The sequence below is a fragment of the Crassostrea angulata genome, chromosome 2, assembly GCF_025612915.1.
Source record: "Crassostrea angulata isolate pt1a10 chromosome 2, ASM2561291v2, whole genome shotgun sequence".
NCBI lineage: Eukaryota > Metazoa > Mollusca > Bivalvia > Ostreida > Ostreidae > Magallana > Magallana angulata.
Window position 1 is genome coordinate 21425934 of NC_069112.1, and position 24145 is coordinate 21450078.

The 24145-nt window shown below is 32.8% G+C and overlaps 1 protein-coding gene across 1 annotated transcript in view; it reads left to right on the plus strand.

The window, feature by feature from the left end:
• Positions 1-24145, plus strand: part of LOC128174017 (uncharacterized) — a 39012-nt gene that overhangs the window by 8405 nt on the left and 6462 nt on the right. The window contains exons 10-13 of the mRNA XM_052839665.1: positions 20861-20977; positions 22498-22589; positions 23018-23150; positions 23334-23572. Of these exons, the coding sequence (XP_052695625.1) occupies positions 20861-20977; positions 22498-22589; positions 23018-23150; positions 23334-23572 (581 nt within the window). The remainder of the gene's footprint in view (positions 1-20860; positions 20978-22497; positions 22590-23017; positions 23151-23333; positions 23573-24145) is intronic.

Here is a 24145-nt window from a genome sequence, read left to right on the forward strand (position 1 = left end):
AACGTAAACGTAGAAGAAAATGTTCTTCTTTTCATAGTATATTTGTGGTCAGATTGTGGTATAATATGTATGTGCAGGAGGGAATAACTGTTAAAAACAAAGATTATTTGGTAATAAAATATAGACTAAACTCTATTACATCTACATCAGAGCAAAACAAATACAAAATACAAAAACAAAAGTCATAAAGAATTAGTCGAAACTCACTAGGCGTAAAGACTTTTGTAGGGGTTCATATATTTTTCAATACAATACATTTAATGAATCGACCAAAAATTCCTTTATGAAAAAAAAGCTTTGAATGTAATAAAAATTCGCTTTCTCCAGTAAGATGATTTCTGTTATATAAAGTTAATAACATAATTAAAGTTGCAAAAACTAATATCTAGAATTATTTGCAAATTTAACTGAGGATAAAAAAAATGGAACATAAACGCACAGACAGTGCTTTAAAGTAGCCAAAGGAAAGAAAATAAAATAGAATCATTGTCTTATAAAATATACAGAAAGAAGAATACTTTTTAAAAAGTTTGTGTTCTACACTTTTTTTAGCTCACCTGAGCTAAAAGCTCAAGTGAGCTATTCTGATCACATTTTGTCCGTCGTCCGTCTGTCCGTCCGTCTGTCCGTCCGTCCGTCCGTCCGTCTGTCCGTCTGTAAACTTTTCATATTTTGAACTTCTTCTCTAAAACCACTTAACCAAATTCAACCAAATTTGGCTCAAAGCATTCTTATGGAAAGAGGAATATAAATTGCACAAATGAAAGAAAAATTTCCATTAATAGCGGAGAAAACATCAAAACTGTAAAAAAAAGGGGGGTGCATTTTAAAAAATCTTCTTCTCAAGTACTACTGATTCAAATTCAACGTAATTTAGCATGAATAATCCTTATGGGAAGGAAAATATAAATTGCAAAAATTAAGCGCTAGTTCGGTTCCAAATTTGAGTTATAACGAAAAATAATAAATGGGGTTTAATCTGTTTATTTTTCGGTTATTAAGTTCGGGTTCGTTGTACCAGATATATTTTTTTGACGACATTCCATCTCGGAAACGAGGTTCTTCGTTCCAAGCGGCCATTTTCGACCCATTCTGACAAACGATAACGATTAATTTGTTTGTTGAGGAACAGTTCACGCGCAAAGGTAATGTTTGAAACTTGCAAGATCTATTGGTGCCGATAATTGTGTGAAGTAAATCGAGGTTGAATATTTCAATGCGTTGACATTTTCAGTTGTGACGCGACGGTGGTTTTTAGTTTGTTTCATTTTCATTGTGCTTTTGAACTTGGGGAACAATCGCCTGTATTTTGGATTTTTTTCGTATTAAATCAAACATAAACTTCGATAATTCAGACAGTTGATTGTTTACCTGCGCAGAATGAGCAAAATCTGATGTATCAACAACATGTGAAAAGACGATTCATGCATTTGGTAAATCGGTGTAATCTCTGCGCAGTGGTTGATATACAGTCGTTTGACCAGTTCCGAATTTTGACCAGTTTCGAATAGTTAAGAAGTTAAATAGCAAAAAATTAATGAAATAAAAAATGTGGGAAAAAATCAATACCTTTAATATAAACACGTATTAATGCTTGTTTGAATTCTGCTGTAGTTTCATTTTTGCGGTCATACATGTATTTGATATCGGTCTTAGATTAGTCGACCTACTTTCGCTTTGTAATAAATCCAGGTCATTGGAATGCTAATATGCATGTACAATCGTCTGTCGGTGCCTTAAATTTTTACTTGTAACAAGATTTCTTTTTTTAAATGAAGGTTTAGTATGTATTCTAACATACCCAAAAGCAAACAGGATAAAAAATAAAATAAAAACGCAAATGGAAGCAGAATTTTATTTAGCCGTCATTTTACGAGTTTCGAATACCCAATTTGTTTCCCTCTGTTTTAGGATTTAATGAAGATATTGATTGAAACAAATACTTCTGAAATTCATTAAATGTCATTCTCCGTCTTAAATAAATCATATTGTACCACAATAATGATAAGTGGAGGGGCTGCGACTGTATTCCGACAAGGTGTTAGAAACCAGGCTAAATTATTGTTACGGTGATTTTGTCTGTCATTTCCGTGCAAATCAAACTGTATTGTTAAGAAAATACCAATAACTGAGATGTTTGCATTAAACCTGTTATTCAACAGGTTCAATCAATAGTTTTAGGACCGAAACTTTTTTATCTACATTCCATATGTATAGGAACAGTTATGTTATTCGGAACCCATCGGCTTATTCGCAACTGGTAAAATGGCTTCCCACGTAATTTGTTAGAATAAAATTTTATTTTAAAAAAATTAAATACAGTAATATTGCATTTATATCAGCAGGGATATGGTGTATATTGGCCAAAAAATTAGATCTAAAAATAACACCCAGGAACATTTACAGCACCTCCAAATCTATACCCTATTCGGAACTGGTCAAACAACTGTATGCATTGAATTACGTGAATATGCTTAGCATTTTCTAGAGTCTATTCAGTCTAAACAGACATTGTTTTCGCTAAAGGGATATATGTAGGTGTATGAATGATTTAAAAAATAAATTGTGCTCCGTCTTTGTTATGGTGCACTTCCTCTGTTTTTATTGTTTACAATTTTCTGATTACTAGATATAGAGCTTTGCTCACAATTCTTTGATAGTACATAGAGCTTAGGTCATGTTTTTGTTTGTTTACATTTTAAATGCTGAATAGTAAATACCTAGTTTAAAAATCTTAAGTTGAATTCATTAAACTCATGTGAACAAAAAACATTACTGAAACCATAGGCACCTGACATTTTATATTTTTTTTCATAATAAAAACATCTTTTTATCTAATGACACACAAGGTACCCATCGTGGCCTTCTTGAATTTATTTCATACTGTCACATCAACTGGAAGTTGTGCTCGATTCATCTGTAAAATTATTTTGCGACCCTTTCTGTCTCCCGATCGGTCATTCAACATCTAAGCTTACAACCAATTCAACCAAAATGGTACATCACAACTGTCATTAATAACAATCACCCCTCAATCTGCATCTACTGCCTTGGATATGTGATAAATGTCTGAAGGGTGGCCGGAAGTTGAGGCCTGTATGTAAATGAGATTTCCATACGCTATGTTTTGTTTCAATATTACAAAATATAACTTGTCTGTTGATGGAATTCAATATTAATGCCTTTTGGATATTCGTTAGACGTATCAGTACTATATTTGGAAGGGATTACCCAAAGTATGCTGCAATTATGTCAACTTCCGTCCACCGTTTAATCATTTGTCGCACATCTAAGGCCCAACAAAAAAAGTTGTGTGTTTCGGGTAACCCGACCTAACCTACAAAAATGGCCCGATCCTACCATTTTTAGACTGTTTTCCCCAGGCCGATTTTGCATGGCGGTACCGCCATTGAAGATCCCCCGCCACGCATCACACAGTGCCGCCAAGCTTCCCGCTATGCATGTTTATTTCAAAGCAAAATTCCGATTATTACACATCTTTTAAACTGTAATTAGTAGATATAAAGTTATCGTTTATCCGCTCAAACTTCAGAAAAACACTTGCACCCGCAGTGAGCGCAGTTAATTTCGACATCGATCTCAGCGATGGGGCACACGTGGTTTACGGTTTAAGGACTTAGCTTATGATTAAGATATATATAAACTGAGTTTATTAATTGGTGATTAATGCATAAATAGGGACGTGATTACTTCTTGTTTACATATAATGTGCTTTTTTCGACATCTCCGCCATTATCGAATGTTGTGGATTTTCCAAGATCTAAAAATAGCACAATGTTCACTCGATGGTGTTAGCTTGGATTCGATATGCTTAAACTCTTTATTTGCCGCAAGGATATTGGAAACTTGAAAAAATGTACACAATAAAGAAAAAAAAACTACAGTTATTTGCAGAAATGCACGGAAGCGATGTCACATGACTAGAAACATCGTATATTGTATGCCTATTAAAATGATTGACTGTGTACATACATGTAAAAGGGGAAGGGGACTGGTGTCAAGATATCACAGAAACTTTCATATGAACCCCCAATTTAAACAAGAAATATTAACTGCCCAGAATAAATTGAATCAAGTTTGATGTAATTGTATGGACTTGTTCTGCCTATTTCTTGTTCAACACCCCCCCTAAAAAAATCTCTTCTATAAGGAGTGGGAGTGGAATGGGACAGAAGCTGATGTTGAACTGCCATGTGAATCTATATTTCTTGTGTTTTGTGAAAACTTGTGAGGACCAACCTCTTAAAAAACTGATTTTGAAAAAAAAATGTTATTAGTTTTGCAAGAAAAAAACCCAGAAAAATTGTATATTAAATATACACAGATATTAAAATATAATTATGAATTGAAATGAAACTTGTTGACGTAGATTTCATGAAAATGCATCAGTTATAGTACATATCATGTAGTACGTTTCATCAAATGGTTATATTATTACGCACAGTGATTTTGCCGGCTTAGGCGCTTTAATACCGCACCACGCACTTACTCTGACAAACTTCCCCCCATGCTTCAAAAATTTTCTGGGGAAAACATTGTTAGATGTCTGATTTTATCCGAATGTGAATTTTATCTTATTTCCAATAAAAATTACGTTTTTGAATATAAAACAAAGAAACATTCTTATGATTCATACAAAAAAAAATGATAAAAGAAAAAAAAATCCCTACCTACCTAACCTAATTTGTTCATCAGTGTTACCCTAAACACACAATTTATTTTTTTAGGCCTAAGGCAGTACATGCAGATTGAAGGGCGATTTTTATTTATGAAAGGTGTAATATAACTTAAGGTGTCTGTGACTCAAACCTAGCAGAATTGTCAGGGTTTGACACTAATGGCAGACAGGCGGCCTGAGTTCCTAAAAAATTGAGAAGGTCCACCAACAGTTCAGGACCTGGTGGACCATCGGTCCACTAAAGTTTTAAACTTTCATTATGAAAATCGGATTATTAATGTAAATTCTTATATTGAAATTGACAATGAAAAATGAATCAATGAAGTTTTATGAACGCGGTAACTTCATCAGAATTTCCTCATCAAAAGAAGTTGAAGTTTTCTGTTCTCTGAATTTATGATTGTGTAAATCAACTTCATTGGCAATAAAATGATAGTTGAATAATAAAAAGACATTTTTAATACAAAATAAAAACTACATGTAAAACAATTATAATTTAACCAGTTGGCTATCCTTTACATAGCGGTGGTATATGGGTCATTTGGTTAGTCATACCCCTAAATACACTGAAGTAAAGAGACAGATTTTTATTTATCACTTTGCTTACAAAATGATGAGATATTATCTTTATTAGAGATAAAAATACTAAAGATTAAGTAAATCAAATTTCAAATTAGACAAGCTTTTAATTTAAAAAAAAAAATAGTTTGATTTTTTATTGCCATGGACATGCTTCTACATTGTAATCCAATTTACATGTATTTTAAGTATAGTCTGTACCAAGATATTTAACAGTATTTTAAATATAAGTTTTTAATTTGTGAATATCATTGTTAACTTAATAAATAAAATGAAGTCTCCCTGATTTAATTCTCAAACTTCTTTCTGTATATTCTTCTGTTGGGGAGAAGAGAAATCTTCCTACAAAAAATTGTGACCCAGTAAATTTTTTTTAAATATTATATAATATGTCTTACTAGTGGAAATGATGATGATGTTGGAAAATGAAGTTAATTCAGTAAAGTAAAAGATTACACATGTTTATGTTCAAATTAATTGCATTTAATAAACATGAATAGCATGGAGTAAATTAATTCAAACAAAAATTAAAACATTAATAAAGGTCCACCAGAATTTGTGAAGGTCCACCAAATATTCTTGAACAGTGGATCTGCGGTCCACCAAAGTAAAAAAAAAGTTAGTGTCAAACCCTGATTGTGGGCTCTGTATTTTTCTTATGATTCTATGACTGTTGCTGAAATTTTGGTGGATCATTAGAAATGTCTTACCAAGCATTAAATACTTGTAATGTGTAATGTGCAAAAAAATTACTAAAGATGATATGTTACAGATAACTACTTTCTCGGGCTCTTCTTTTCCAAAGAATTATCTGAAATTTACAAAAAATTCTGATAGTAATTTCAGTGTTTGAAATAACTGTCCGCCTGACCGACTGAGACGCATAACTTTAGGCACGGGCGAACAAATTTGTTTATACGAGCGTCCGACTGGACGTAAATATTTTTTGAGCCAATTGTTTATAAAACTGGGATCAGTGTTTTCATTTTTTTAAACTAATTCTTGTCACTCTATTTCCTTCCTTGTATGGTCAATTAACAACAGTCAATACAAGCATTTAATTCACGTAGACTATGCTTGACATATAATCATGACAGCTAAGTAGAGTTTGCATTTATGCTTGGAATAAAATAGGGTTGTCTTGTCGAGGCTGAAACATTTTGAAGCTGGTACGTCTCTTCCAAATCGCAGACCAGTGCAACACACAGTGATTTTGTAAAATTTGCTCCAACTTTGGCTAGTTGTTAGGATAAAAATATGCTGAATTACATCGACTGCCTGCTTCAGCTTTTTACTTTGAACATTGTTTAATTTCCTATCAACATAAAATGTTAGTTTTCTGGTTCTGGTTAAATCGTTCAAATCTTAATTAAAGTTTTGTTCCTATAGAAATTCAGCTGCACATGTGGTTTTTAACCGGGTTTTCCAACGGAAAAATCCGGTTATTAAAATGGTGAAAATGGCGGGCGGGCGGGCGGCTGCCAAAAGGGTACCCTCATTGTACGGATAACTCCTCCTAGAGTTTTCAAGATAGGAAGTTGTTCTTTTGCAGATCAATTGTACATATATCAGAGGTGTGCATATTGCTAGGATTTTGATTTCCGATAATTTATCGAAAAAATACCAGCTTTTGAACTTAGTCATTTTTTGGCAAAATGTTGCATATAGGGTACCCTCATTGTACGGATAACTCCTCCTACAGTTCTCAAGATAGGAAGTTGTTCTTTTGCAGATCAATTGTACATATATTAGAGGTGTGCATATTGCTAGGATTTTGATTTCTGATAATTTATCGAAAAAATACCAGCTTTTGAACTTAGTCATTTTTTTGCATAATGTTGCATATAGGGTACCCTCATTGTACGGATGACTCCTCTTACAGTTCTCAAGATAGGAAGTTTTTCTTTTGCAGATCAATTGTACATATATCAGAGGTGTGCATATTGCTAGGATTTTGATTTCCGATAATTTATGAAAAAAATACTAGCTTTTGAACTTAGTCATTTTTTGGCAAAATGTTGCATATACATGTAGGGTACTCCATTTCACTGGATAAGGGTTGACATGGATTATGGATACAGTTTACATAAAAGAAAACCCGGTTTGCTGTCACATTGACAGCTTTTCACTTGTTCCATTATGAAGTGTATCATATTAATGCGATAATTGTTTATTGTTATACATTACAATACTAAATGAGACTTCATTAAAACATGACTGAAATGGTCAAGTATTTGAGCAGCGGCACACATAAAAATAAAGAAGACTTGAAATTATGAAAACTATTCTATTTTAGGATTAAGGAAGTTACATATTCCTATCTATCTTTCAGTAAAATATTCTCCATTTTTTGGCAATTAACGTACCTAGTTCTTTCACAACATTTAATTAAATAAAAATATGTTTGAATTTTTGGAAAGCTATATCATATGAACTTGTTTATGTTTTTAATTCATATCCACATGCAGTACGACTTCAAAAATGCTTAAGAGTTCCAGTTAAGTTCATATATACTCTCAGAAATTTCCTAAAACGTATGTAAAAAATTCCGCTGAGATTAGTGGATGATAACAGAACGACAAGTTTATGAAGGAACAAAATCATAACAGATTTTTGAATGGTTTACATGCAAATGAAAAACGTAAACAGATGTCAAATTTTTTCTCCAGGCTGGTTAAATTTTAACAGGGCTGACAACTTATACAAGTTGTCAGCCCTGAGTGTCTAGTTATTTTTTTGACGAGTTTATAACACTGGTAATTTGCAAGAGTAAACAAAAACAATGTCCTTTAAACAGTTTCTATAGTTCTGACTCATTTTCATTGTGGTATCTAGAATATCGTTGTTCTTAAAGACATATTGCAATGGAAAATCATCTTAGTTTGTAGCCATTTGTTTTTGTTTTTTTAATAAAGATGAAAATAATGGGTGGTCCTTAGTACACTAGAGTAATTACTAACATGCCTGTCAATACATTAAATAGCTCTTTAACATATCATGCGACAACATTTTCCCCAAACAAGTGTATTCATCGATCAAGTGAGTAAGGTTACAAAAAGTTACAGAAGTTCATGCCAGGTAAACAACAGTAGTTTATAATGGTGGGGACCATTTGAATTATAGGCAATATATGAGGTTTAATAGTTCTTAACCCTGGGGTCATCCCCACCCCCCAGAAATAGGGAATGACTAAATATCTTGAAAACGGTTGAGATCCCCACCCTAAACCATATTTTTTCTTGTTCCTTCTGTAATGGGGCATCAAATGTTATGTAGGTCATGGGCTTCGGGGGTAGTCCTGACCCCCCTCGAACAGGAAGTGCCCATATATCTTGAAAACGATTGAGATCCCCACCCCTAAACCACATATATTCTTGATCCTTGTGTTAAAGGGCATCAAGTGGTCTATGTAGGTCATGGGCTCCGGGGGTGGTCCTTACTCCTCTTTGAACAGGAAGTGCCCCAATATCTTGAAAACGGTTGAGATCCCCACCCCTAAATCATATACATGTGTATTCTTGATCCTTGTGTTAAGGGGCATCAAGTGGTCTATGTAGGTCATGGGCCTGGGGGTAGTCCTGACCCCCCTCAAACAGGAAGTGCCGGAATATGTTGAAAACGCTTCCTAAATCATATATATTCTTGTTCCTTAGGTCATATCGATTCACCTGATAAACAGTGAATGACCCCTCAAGAACCTCGTAAAATTCCACAAAGAGAAATATTTAAGTAGTAACTCTTTTTGTCTGTAAAGTTTGACCCATGTTGGTCATCCCCACCCCCAATGATAGCTTTGATCGTTTGGGAGACTTTATAACCACCCCAATTATAATTACATCTAGTTCAATTTATTTTCACAGTCCAAACTCTCTAATAAAAAATGGTCTTTGCATGACATTTCGTGATCTATATATATAAGGATATTTTTTGTAGATGCCACGGCGGAAGTATTGGAGGATGAACAGGAAAGAGTTACAGACTGACATGACTGAGGAGACTGGCCTCGTTAAAAACAGTAAAACAATTTCTGACCCAGACTTGACTGAGGAGACTGGCCTCGTTAAAAACAGTAAAACAATTTCTGACATTAAAATGACTGAGGAGACTGGCCTCGTGAAAAACAGTAAAACCAATGTTGACCCTGAGGAGCCTGGCCTCAGGTTACAAAAAAAACAGGAAAATAAAAAAACTTGTCAAATGAATTTGGACAATGAACTTGAAATGAATTTGGACAATGAACTCAAAATGAATTTGCACAATGAACTCGAAATGAATTTGCTCAATGAACTTTGTGAAACAATTTTGTGTCAAAACTCTGCTGAAATGAATTTGCATAACAATGTGAAAAAAAATCATACAAACTCTGAGACTAAAACTATGCAAAATAATTTGCAACCTCGTGAAGATAACCTGGCTTATCAAAGGAAATTAGTTATTGGGTCATTTCATCAAGGAGATACAAGATTTTCATCATTTTCAAGGGGCAGTCAATGTACTTGCAATGCGCTTACTATGTTGATCAAATGTTATGAAGGATTCTCGTTCACAACTGAATTTTTAGATAACACTTTAATAGCAGGAGACCAGGTGTATACAACAGTGGTCAAAAGTTTGATGCAAAAACAAATCTTTCATAACAAACTTCTCAACTTTGATGAATTACCAACTAACTTAACTTTGGGAGAAAATCATCACGTCATTCACAAATTTGATACCATTTGGGGATTAGTTGTCTCGGGAGAACAAAATAGCCCTGTGAAATCATTGCATCAAGCATTAAATGAGGCATTCCAGATTTCTAGATATTTGCTAATTATGATAGGAGCAATTTGTTCTGGTGTATACAAAATGCCAAACACTGAATATTATTTCTTCGATTTCTCATTCACATGACCGTGATGGCATGTCTGCATGTGAGGGCAATTCTGTGTTGGTAATGAATAAGGGTCTTGATGATTTGGTGACATATTTGTACAACATGTACAACAGCATGCATATTGATTTTTCTATGCAGTTTGAAATCTTACCAATCTCAATTAGTACTTTGCATCACAGTTTTCCAGAGAGAGACCCACTGCAGAAAAAATTCTACAAAATGGATGAAACTCCATCTATTACAAATGGTGAGAAGCAATGCAGAAAACGCTATATGAGAGAATACATATCAAGAAAGAGAGAGAACGCACAATTTAAAACTGAAGAAAGATGCAAAGATGCTCTTGCCAAAAAATTGAAACGACAAAATCCTGAAGTGTCAGAGAAGGAAAGAACTAGAAGTTCAGCTGGAAGAAAATTGAAACGACAATGTATTGCTGTTAAAGAAAAGGAAAGAGAGATGGACAAAATTGCAAGAAAAGTTAAAAGACAAAATCCTGAAGTGTCAGAGAAGGAAAGAACTAGAAGTGCAGCTGGAAGAAAATTGAAACGACAATGTATTGATGTTAAAGAAAAGGAAAGAGAGATGAACAAAATTGCAAGAAAAGTTAAAAGACAAAATCCTGATGTGATGGAGAAAGAAAGAACACAAAATACATCTGGAAGAAAATTGAAACGACAATGTATTGATGTTAAAGAAAAGGAAAGAGAGATGAACAAAATTGCAAGAAAAGTTAAAAGACAAAATCCTGATGTGATGGAGAAAGAAAGAACACAAAATACATCTGGAAGAAAATTGAAACGACAATGTATTGATGTTAAAGAAAAGGAAAGAGAGATGGACAAAATTGCAAGAAAAGTTAAAAGACAAAATCCTGAAGTGTTAGAGAAAGAAAGAACACACAATACAGCTGGAAGAAAATTAAAACGACAATGTATTGATATTCAGGACAAGGAAAGAGAGATGGACAAAAGTGCAAGGAAACTGAAAAGACAAAATCCTGAAGTGTTAGAGAAGGAAAGAACACAAAATACAGTTGGAAGAAAGTTGAAACGACAATGTATCGATGTTAAAGAAAAGGAAAGAACTCAAAATACAGCAGGAAGAAAGATTAAAAGGCAAAGCATTCAAATTCAAGAAAATGAAAGAGAGATCGACAAAATTGCTAGAAGGAATAAACGACAAAACATTAATGTAAGAAATAAAGAGAATGAACGAGAGACAAAAGCCAGAAAATTAAAGAGAAAGATCCCAATTGTCCTTGAACAAGAAAGATTGAAAAAGCAAGCTAAACGATGTATCATTTCATATCGTGAAAATGAAAAATTTCATAATAGGGAACAGAAACAAAAGAAGAGGACAGATGTTGAATACTGTAACAAAGCAAATGAACGACAAAGACAGCTCAAGTTTGGAGCAGACATAGATGACTGTATCAAAAATTTTCATGAACAGATCAGGCATGGTCCCATTTTTGTATGTTCTTGTTGTCAGCAAACGTGGTTTAAAGAAAGTGTATTAAAAGTGGAGAACACAAAACTGGATGAAAGAATTAAAAACAAATACTTGACTAGTACTCGTTCTGTTCAAGATAAGGAGTGGGTTTGCAATACTTGTTATTCATCGTTAAAAGAAAACAAAACTCCAAAGTTGTCTGTTTTTAATGGTATGACATGGCCACAAAAACCAATGGAATTAGATTTGTTCCCTTTAGAGGAAAGGCTTGTGTCTTTGAGAATTCCTTTTATGCAAATTAGAGAGTTACCAAGAGGTGGACAATATTCTGCCAGAGGAAATGTTGTGAATGTCCCAGTTGATATTCAGCCTACAATAAATAGCTTACCTAGAAAATTAGATGAAAATGTCACAATTCCCGTAAAATTGAAGAAAAAATTGTCGTATCAAAAATGCGATTATCATGAAAATGTACGACCAGCAAAAGTACTGATAGCACTGCATTGGCTTATGAACCATAGTGAATTCTACAAGAACGCAAATATCAATGTTGATGACAACTGGTTTCAAGAAGTCACAACCTCGGCAAACGAAATTGTTCAAGAATTAGTTCAGACACAGTCAAGAAGGGACCAAAATACTGATTGTCTGGAGTCTGATAATGATGAATTTTGTGAAGTAGATGGAATTGGTAGAGATGGAAATTGTGATACGTTGCTAGATGATGCATCACGAGACATGAATGAGGTTTACACATTTGCCCCTGGTGAAGGATAACGTCCACTAAGCTTATATCAAGATCAGGCTGCTGAATATTTATCATTTCCTACAATCTTTTGTGGAAGGAAAAGATTAAATGATGAAGAAAGAGAACTGCGTGTTTCATATGCAGACATAGTCAAGTGGGAATTGAGAAGTTTTGATAGACGTGCAGCACAGTCTGTTCCAAACTTGTTTTTTAAGTTGAAAAAAATACAAATGAAGCAAGTTACTGACAAATGCAATTTAGCTTTGAGAAAATGTAAAACTAAGGGAAAAACATTCACAGCAAACGATGTGCAAAATCCTGAACATGTCGATAGTCTTGTTAGACACAATGAGGGTTATTTTATCTTTAGACAGTTACGAAATTCACCTGCATATCTTGAAACTCGGAAAAAAGATGTATTTGCCATGATCAGACAGTTAGGTTTACCAACATGGTTCATGTCTCTGTCTGCTGCTGATACAAGATGGACTGATCTAATCAGAGCACTGGGCATTTTAAACAATGTAAAGGAATATACAGATGAAGAAATTGACAATATGTCATGGTTTCAAAAATCAAAAATGGTACAGAAAGATCCAATTACATGCACCAGATATTTTGACCATAGGTTTCGGGTGTTCCTAAATTCTGTTTTGAAAAGTGACCATCATCCAATCGGCAAAGTGAAAGACTATTTTTATAGAATTGAATTTCAGCAGAGAGGATCACCCCATGTCCATATGGTTGTCTGGATTGAAAATGCCCCAAAATATCAAGAAAATGATGAAAAAGAGATTTTGGATTTTGTAGATCATTACTTGAAATGTGAAAAGAATGAAGATGATGACTTGACAGAATTACAAGTACATAAACATTCTCAAACATGCAAAAAGGGAGGAAAAGATGTATGCAGATTTGGCTTTCCACTACCTCCTTTAGAAAAGTCTATGATTCTAGAACCTTTAGATGCTGATGTTGACAAGTACAGGAAAATGTACGATAAAATTCAGAAAAAGTTGAATGATATGTCGAAAAATGGCTGTGATTTATCATACAAGGAACTCCTAGATTCAGTCTTAGAAATATCTGAGGAAGATTACATCAAATGCATTAGGAGTTCATTGAGAGGTCCAAAGGTTTTTCTTAAAAGAAAGCCATGCGATATGAGAGTAAATTCTTACAACAGTGTTGTTCTAGATGCTTGGAAAGCAAACATTGACATGCAATTTATCTTGGATCCATATGCCTGTGCAATGTATATTGTTTCATATATTAGTAAATCTCAAAGAGGAATGAGTGATTTACTGAACAGAGCTGCAAAAGAAGCTAGAGAAGGAAATCTTGACATAAAAAGACAAGTGCGTCATATTGGAAACCATTTTCTCAATAGCGTGGAAGTCGGAGCACAAGAAGCTGCATACTTAGTGTTGCAAATGCCTCTAACAAAAGCATCAAGAGATGTTGTTTTTATCAACACAAGTCCCTCTGATGATAGAGTAATTCTCATCAAAACAGATGCTGAATTGGAAAAGTTGACACCAAATTCTACAGATGTTGAATGCAGTAATGTTATTAAAAGATACGCAAAACGACCTAAACAAATTGAAAACTGGTGTTTAGCTGACTATGTATCTCAACTTGATGTAGTGTTTCCAAAAGAATGTGAAAAAACATTCGATCAAACAGAAATAAATGATGATGAAAATGATGAGTCGGATGTTGACTTTAATGAGAGTGATACACTTGTTACTCTAAAGAATGGCATTATCATCAGACGTCGCAAAGTACCTAGAGTGATTAGATATGTCCGGTTCAATCTAAAAACAGACCCTGAAAATTACTATAGAGAAAAGTTAATGTTGTTTTTGCCCTGGAGAGATGAATCAGTTGATCTGTTGTCTGGAACTGACACTTTTGAAAATTCATTTAGTCTTAGAAAGTCTTTTTTGGCTCATAAAATCAAGCAATATGAGTTTAATGCTGAAATGCTAGATGCAGCATTACAGATAGCAAATGATGAATTAACAGACGCTTTTGATGAATTAGCACCTAATACTCGGCAAACAGAGGCAGAAGATGAAGCTGAAGGATCTTTTGAATCAGAAAAGTATGTCCAGTTTAACCCTGAGAGACCAGTTGAACAAAGAATATATGATATTGGAGCAGATGTTGGTATCCCATCAAGACAAATTACAGAGGAAAGTTCTGTTAGACTGCCAGAGGATGAATATTTGAAATTGGTGGAAAGTTTGAATGTGAAGCAAAGGGAATTTTTCAATCATGTCATGCACTGGGTCAAAACGGAAAAAGAGCCGATTTATTCTTTTTTATCTGGAGGTGCTGGTGTTGGCAAATCTGTTTTGATAAGAGCACTTTATCAAGCTTTGCACCGATATCTATGTTCAACTGAAGGTGAAGCCCAGATGATGTTAGAATACTTCTTTGTGCGTACACAGGAAAAGCAGCATATAACATTGGAGGGTCAACCATAGCGTCCGCTTTTCATCAAAAAATTAATCAAAGCCAACAAAGTTTACACTGCGATGAATTGAATACTTTTCGTACCAAATACAGAAACCTGAAAATAATCATAATTGATGAAATATCAATGGTAGGCAATAGGTCTTTGGCTCTGATTGACAGTCGTTTGCAACTTCTTACAGGCATCAAAAAGCCATTTGGTGGTATTAGTATCTTAGCAGTTGGTGATTTTTTTCAACTCAAACCTGTGATGGACAGCTGGATCTTTCAGGATTTAAAATGTAATGCCCAAGCTCTTGCAAGCAATCTTTGGAGGGAACACTTTTGTGTATTTGAATTGGATGAAATAATGAGACAAAAAGATGATATTGAGTTTGCACAACTGCTTAATCGCCTTCGTTATAATGAATTAACACCAGAAGACAAGAATGTAATTCAGAGATGCATGATAACAGAAACAAATGAAAATTATCCAAACCATGCTCCACATCTCTTTACTCAGAACTCTAAAGTAGATGCATACAACAACCAGTTGATTGAGAGACTTGAAGGAGAAAAGGTCATAGTGAAATCAGTTGATACTGTTATCAAAGATTACTCAAAGGAAGTGAAACAAAAGCTTCTCAGGTCTTTAGTAAATGAGGATGATGTTAGCAAAACTGCCAATTTAATGCAAATATTGATTCTTGCTGTTGGGATGATTTACGATATCTCGGTCAATGTTGATGTCTCTGATGGGCTTACTAATGGGTCATCATGTAAAGTTCAACTGATTGAAAGCAAAATGGAAGGCATATCAAGACCAAGCATAGTTTGGGTCAATTTTTTTGATTCTGCTGTTGGAAAGTCAACTCGCAAAAAATACAAGCATTTGTTTCATGATGGAATAAATGATGACTGGACACCTATTTTTGAAGTTCAGCGGTCTTTTGTATTGAATCATAATACTTTTCAGAGAATTCAGTTTCCATTGCGACCAGCTGCAGGAAAGACAGTTCATAAAGCTCAAGGGTGCACTGTTGATGAAATTGTAATTGACTTGTCTCAAACTAAAATTGGGAAAACTCCACACATTCACTATGTTGCTCTAAGTCGAGTACGGTCAGTAGATAATCTACACATCCTTAACTTCAATGAGCACGCATTAGCTATGGATGAAAAAGTGCTTGAGGAAATGGAAAGAATGAAAACTGAGGCGCCATTGCATCTTTGTTATGTTCCAATGTATCAAATCAATTCTAATTGTTTTAAAGTTGCTTTCAACAATTGTAGGTCACTTCATAAGCACTTTTCACAAGTAAAAAGTGAGCCAAATATTCTAGCGTCAGATGTAGTTGGTTTCTCTGAGACAAGACTATGCAGTGCAGATGAAGACAATTTTCAACTACACGGCTACACAGCAATATTTAATAATGAGGTTTCATGTCACTTGAATAGACGTCCACATCATGGAACAGCACTGTATGTGAAAAATGACTACAAGATAACGTATATCTCAAAGTTTAACAATGGTTCCTTGGAGTTCATCACTGCAAATGTACATTTAAGCCAAAGTAGAGATGTACAAGTTATCATACTTTATAAATACCCATCATGTTCTTTGGAAAATTTCAAGCAACATGTAAACACACATCTTAAGCCTTTGACTGAACACCAGAAGGACTTGGTACTTTTAGGGGATTTCAATTTCGATTTGTTTGCTGGGCATATTGACTTTTTAACTTTTTTTGAAAAATGCTTTAAATGTAAACAAATTGTAACAAAGGCTACACATAATACCGGTTCTCAGCTGGACCTGATTTTTACAAACATAGCCCCATGTGCAACAGATGTGATTGAAGCATACTGGTCTGATCATAAAATGATATACTGCGCTTTTGAATGAAATAATTGTGTTTTAAAGAGAATGGGGCACCAAAGTAAAAACTCATCAGAGGGAGATGTGAAAATAATGCCCCCTCCCTCATCCCAGTTGTCGCCTTTAAAAGGTGACAAATGGTCACCTTTAAAAGGTGACAAATGGTCTGTTAATTAATATATAGGTATTGTAAGACACCAACTATTTGCTTTTGGCAGTGTCATAGATTCAGTGGTTCAAGGGGGATGAGGATTAAAATCATTAATTGAGCATTTGATTTGTAACAATTCCACTGTTTTCTGAATGTAGAGAATTTGTTAAATCTGTTCTCAATTTTTAATTTCTAGCCCAAATTTACACAGATATCATCCACTTCACTGATGTTTTTTTCATCAATTCTACTCCTTCTCCCACCTAAAACATGACTATGCCAATATTTTTATATTCATACATTATATTGTATTATGTCTATATATACATATATTGAACCAAAAAATGCCTATGTCTTATATTCAAAGCTACTGTACAGTGAACATGTGTAAATTTGTGTATATTTCTTCAATATTCTAAGATAATATTAATTTGCACACTTGCATCAATAAGAGGAAAAACACTGATTAAAAATAGTTAAATTTAATCCTTCTCCAAGCCATGAAGGTGCACAAGACCGGTGCTTATACCCACTTTCCAAGGTGCTAAGCAGATTACAGTCACCGACTCCCCATGGATAAAACACCAGTCTATCACAGCTTAACTCCCAGCTTACTCCTCGTAACCAATTACAGCTGGGTGGACTGAGACAAAGATTGATAAAGAACCTTGTGTAAGGGACAACAAAACATCAAGTGACCACAGCTGATTTTAACCAGCAACCTTTGGTTTACTGGCCTAACACCAATAACCACTAGCCACTCCATAAATGAACTACATGCGAGTTAACTGTGAATTGCAGTTCTGGAAGTCATGTAAACAACTTCAATACTGTGCACAAGCCACATTAAAAATTGAACGTTTCCTTCATATTAAAGCAAAACAGAATGTGGCAATATCTGAAGAAGAGAAGACAAGAGAGTAAATAAAAAAACTGATTAATCATGCACCTGCACTTATTTGTTCCTAAAAAGAATTGTATACTGATGCTTTATTTATATATTTTTTGTTGTATTTTCATAATAACTTGATAGAAGTTAAATTGTACTCATATATTTATACAGTCTATACTAGATTATATAGTTCAAATCAAAATTGTTTGCATCTCATATGAATAATTACACCCTATATTCTAGAAAAACTATTTTTTCAAATATGTCTTTGAATTTAATATTATTTCATTATTATCTTTATAGCTGTTATCAATGACTTCATTCAATAATAATGTATTATATCAAGCAAAAGTTGGTGTCTTACAATACAATAAATGTATGTCAATCTGTCTTCATTTTTTAAAATTCTTTAATATTTATTTATACGGACAATACACACATAATATGTACGAATCCTTCATGTGAGTGCATGTTATATGTATATTAAATCATGTTATTACATGTACGATGTTGGTCGAAAATATAGGAGCAAAAAAAGAAGACATCTTTTCAGTAATATGACAACTTCCTTCTCTTTTTTGATTTGAACTTGTCCTTTATGGATTTCTTATATTACTTAAGGCCAAATCATTTTTATGTAAACTATATAACTACCCAGGTAATATGATTTTTATAATGAAAATTATATATATTTTACTAATGCAATGTTATTAATTTACTTGAATGCATGTATTTCTCTTATAAATACAAAAGCACCTGTATCTAAAGAAACTTAACTCCAATCGTTCAAAAATGACAGGTAAGTATAAAGAAAGGAGGTCACTGGCCAGCCTGTAGCGGGCGGTAAACCTGCCTTTTCTAATAAATTCATATCTTTGGACAGAGTTCATAGTTATAAACAATATGGCATACATGTATAAAGAAAAAACAAAAGAAATATTGCACACTGGTTGCTTATTTGATGCAGTGTACTCTTAATGTACACTTTATAGAAAATCTCATTTAAAGAAATTAAAAAATGAGAAATACATTGCATTAAAAGTGAATTTAATTTCAAACAAATATTCATCTAAGTTTTATTCACATTTTCAAAATCATTCACACACACTAAACGCTTATATACTCAAATATAGTATTATTTCATATGGTGCATGCATTTATATGCAAATATATAATATGATCGAAACACTATTTGTGTCATATAGAACAAAAAAGATGTCTTCATCTTGTATGGTTATATTGAACTTGTCATAAATGTGTCATAAACTTTATTGTTTTTGATAATGCTCATTTTAAAGTATAAAGTATATTAAATTATTTTTTACAATTGCTTAAACAATCACACTCAAATGACAAAATTATCATAAAACTTTTTTTTTCAAATCATTCTTTATCTTATCATTTTCTGTTGCATTACAGTTAAGTAAATGACACAAGAATAGTTATGTTACTAGTTTTTGTATAAAATTCTATCGACAAATAATTTTCATTTAATTATGTCTTGTAAATCAATACTGTTCATAACCTTTCTATTTTCGCTTTTTCGGAGAAAGGTTATGAAAAAACAGTGAATCTTCTAAATTAATTTATTTAAACTTTGTCTATACATATGACTAACATAATTATATATCCATGTATATATCTGGTTTTAAAGTATGATTTATTGTATTTTCTCATCATTATATTCATTTAATTTAATGTACAATATGCATAACTATAAGACACTGAGAAACTACATGTTTACATTTTAATACAGTATATTTGTAAAATTTGATATAGCTAATGTATTACCAGTAACTAGTTTTTTTTTAATGTGTGTGCATAAAAATTATTCACGAGGTTCTTTTTAATTATTACCAGAAATGTTTGTTTCTAAATAAAATTGCTTTCTAAAATGAAATATGTCTCATGTTGATATATTATACCAGTAATTGTATTCATTGTAGATAAGTTAAATCATGCCATTGTGATTGAAACATATTTCGACAGGTTTCTTATTTTTAAGGGTTCACACCAAAGAGAATGTTGCCAATTTTTAAAGCCAATTTAGCCAAAACGCATATGAAAGCTTCTCTGTACATTTCAAATTCTGGGATATATCGAGTCGGCAAATAAATGAAGCTAGATTTTAACAGACACAATTTATATTACAGATTATCTAATAGGATTTTGCACGTACTTCTTGTCATAACTTAATCTTGGAAATAAAGAAAGGTTGCATGAAATAACATGTACTATCATATGCCGTCATGAAGGGCCTGTAGCCTTAATGGTTCTAGTACGTTTAAATGGTAAACCACTTTTTATATATATTAAACTGGATATGTATTGCATGACCTCTTATATGAAAATAAATGAACTGGAATATTGGCATCCTCTAATTGTGTAGATTCAACTTGTTCAAATTATGACTACAGGTGATAAGGTTGGCCCACAATAAGTGCTAAATTTCAAACTAATATACATTTTAGCAGTTGCATGAAAACTTTATCTTTAAAGAACCATTACTCTTCAAATATGTGCAAAAAAAAACTACTGGAATTAACATACCAGTAATGCATTTTAATTTAAATGACACAATTTATTTTCATCCCCACCCCTCTATAAAAAATATTTAATCTTACATAAGAAAATTATGGTACTTAACTATGCTAAAAATTAACTTTCTCTATTATTTCAAGTGTTTTAAGTCAAAATAGTTATCAATGTTTGCTCAGGTGAGCGATGTGGCCCATGGGCCTCTTGTTTAATTTTTTTTTGAAAATTGACTTTTTTTTCATAGTGAAACAAAACAGTCAAGTAAATAAGATGGCAAAATATTGTTTTTTATTGAATAATGATGCAAAAGTACCTACACCAAAAGCTGCTTGAAGATCCAATCACAGGTTACTAAAAAATAAACTATTTAAACAAAAGCGAATTTAAAGTCGTCCCACAGCCACAAGAAATACTATAAAAATGCATATGAAAGAATTAAAAAATGTAATTATAATGAAAACAGAATGCAACGCACCATTACGTAAAATACTGGAAACAAAAAAGTTAATCGTTTAAAATACCAAAGCCGTAAGGTGTTGAATATGTATGATAGTATTTAACTAAAAACCTATTTTTTGGAAAGCGTGCAGTAGTTCACCTTGCAAGTACCCAGCTTCGTGTGTTGATGGGGTTAATACCAAAGACTACGTATGTTTATGTACCAAAGGATATTCTGGAACCAATTGTGACAGAGTGACAGGTACATGTATACCTTGATTTATATACTGTATGCAGGATAATATTCCCCTCTTTTTTAGTATTGCTCCTTTATCACTCGTTGTCCGAGGGCAAATTTAAGTCTGGACGAATTCTAATGTCAAAAATTATCTCTTTATTAATTTAGGTCTTGGCGAATTCCACTGTCTCATCATAAATTTCTTAAAACACAGCTGTGTCTGGGCTATTTTAAGGATGACGTTTACTCAGAATATAAAAAATTCCACTGATGATAATGAAAAACCAACTATTGTGTGTTATAGACCTTATATGGTAGTGTTATTCTTCACTTTCAAAAAAGTAGGTCAATGACCTACTTTTTGAGTTAATGGCAATTGAATATTTTTTGAAAAGTTAAGAAAAATGCATAAAAATGTTACACTATGATTAAGATTTTCTTAATTTTGACAATAATACAAATTGCTTAACTCTTTAACAAATGAAATACAGTTTATAAATGGTAGTGACATTAAATGGATACAAAACATTAAGTTTTCATTCACACCTTTTTATAGATAATCTAGTCCGAATTTCCTCTATCAGTTTTCATATTACTACTCATTTTTGATTCAATATATCAAAAAACTGAATGATGATAATGCTAAAACATTTACAGTAATAAACTACGTATATTGACCTCTCTTTGCTGGCATAACTTTTATATGAGGTCAATGATCAAAATTTTGAGATTTGGTGTCTTTTATCATTTTTAAGCATTTTTCAATATTTCTGTTGTGTGTGCTATACGGTTATCTAAACGAAAAAGCAAGATAAAACCAACAGGAAATGTGCAAAATTATGCTGACTAACAAATAAAATCTTAACTTTTAATATAGTAGTACTACCAAAAAAATTTAAGTGGAAAACGAAATCTGAAAAATTTGGCCCGAATTTCCTCAGTTTTGCTAAAGGTCAAACTGTGTCAGAGCCTAATTCCATAATTAAGTAAAAATATCGATTGTTATGTCAATAATAGTTCATTTCATAAATACTTTTTGTATTTAAAACAAATTTTACTCATGAAATTGAACTTTTTAACAATCCGGATTTGAGAATTCAAACCATGAGTAAACAACGTCCTTAAGACGGGGCGAAACTGTTTGCAAGTGAAGAAGGGGCGTACATTACGCGGGCTACAAAATAACCTCATATACACTAACATGTAATATAATAAACGAAAGCGAATGTGTAATGTAACGTATAACAGGTTTGTTTTTTCTTCGCCATATTTTTATACTGCTATAACAGCATTAACAATTTCAAAATTCAATAACATAGTTTGTATTAAATTTACCCTGACTCTCTTTCAATAATTCGAAAATCGCCGCGATTAAACCGAGAATAGGTTACATAAGGGAAACACTTATATAAGTAATGAAACATAATGAATTTTAATTATTGGGTTATCATTTCATAGTTTTTCATTTTCGTTTTTTAACCCAAACAGACATGGGGCTTTTCCTATTAGATTTGACTCTTTCTTTTTTTATCTTTTTTGTCTAGCTTCTGCAACTGTGGGGGACAGCTTTGAGGAAGACTTCACAACACTAATGACTCATTTACCACGAACGGATATCAAATGGTCTACTAATAAGGTTAATATGGATTAATGTACATATTAATTTTAATTAGTTTTAAAAGTCAATTTGTTTAACTGGGTTTTTTTTCTTACCCATTGTTATAATTTATCACCCGAAAAAGAGAAATAAAAACTAATAACAAAACAAAAACAAAAAAACAAAAAAAAACCAAACAAACAAAAAAAAACAATCAAAGAACAAAAAACAACAGAACAAAAATGAAAACAGTAATAATAAAAAAAATAATAATATGCTTTAAAACCCTCATGTGTGTATTTTTCAAAACAATATTATATAGGGAAAAAATCATCCTTACAATAGGTTTTTCAATTTTTATAAACTATTCTGTTTCAAGTTAGTTCCATTGTATATTTTGATGCTAAAATGTTTTATACTCAATGTTTCATTGATTTAATCGTGTATATATAATACTTTATTTGCAGGATGTAAAAATGAACGGTATTCAAACAACTGCTTCAGATGGTTACCTCATGGCGACTCTAAGGGATTATTTTTTTACTAATAACTTCAATTTTGGACAAAAAGCGAGCATTGTAACATCTGTTATATTCGAAAGTAAAGTTGCATTTATAACTTTATTATTTATTATCTAGTTAATTTAAGACATGTATCTATTCAAAATACTACAGTTACTACGAAAAAGAAAAAAAACAAAAAAAAGTGAAAGAATAAAAGAAACCTTATATTAAACTTAAAGTTGAATATGAAACAAAATGAACGTTTTATTCTCTTTTTTAGCTATTCCTCCAATCTGCACTTGTCATGATATAATTTTAGGAGCTGATCGGTGCCTTCGTTTTGATTACGGTATATCAGACTTTGATCTGACAGGTCGTCGTTCGATCACAGTGCTAATTGTTAAAATATACGAGGACCCGAAAAACCCACACCGTTACGAAACTAACATGTACAATCAACATACTGGAAACAAATGGACAACTGTAGAAATAGATCTCCCTGCTGTGAAAGATTTGCAGGTAGAATGACATGTTTTACACAATATACCTATGTCCTGCTTATCAGTTTTAATTTTAAGGTCTTAAAGGTGGGTAACTGGCTGATGCATTCGATTAAGTCAATCGTCAGCTATGCATTCATTTCACAAAACTCGCTATGTGCTCATTAAATTTGATTTGCAATAAGGTCTTCCGTTTTCAACGACAATCCTTATTGTTTTCGTTCGGTTTCTTTTTCGAAATAATTTTTTTCAACCAACTTTGTGTGCGCGATTTCTCTGAAATTGGTCGACCGATTTACACGAAACTGTCAGATCTAATAGATAATGATCTTAACCTTTTAGGAATCTGTTTAAACGATGACGTCACTTCCCAATATTCACAATTTAACGATTTTCATAGGGTCGGCTTGTCAAGGGGTTAACTCCTAAACGATTTAAGATATTGAATTCAAAATTTTAGGGAATTTTAGGGATTGTAGACGACAGGTTGTAGATCTGACATGTGATATTTATATTGTCTTGTGACCAATAGTGTTGAAGCTTGCCATTCTCTCAACAGAGCTCGTGCTACACAAGCTTCGCTTACACCTCT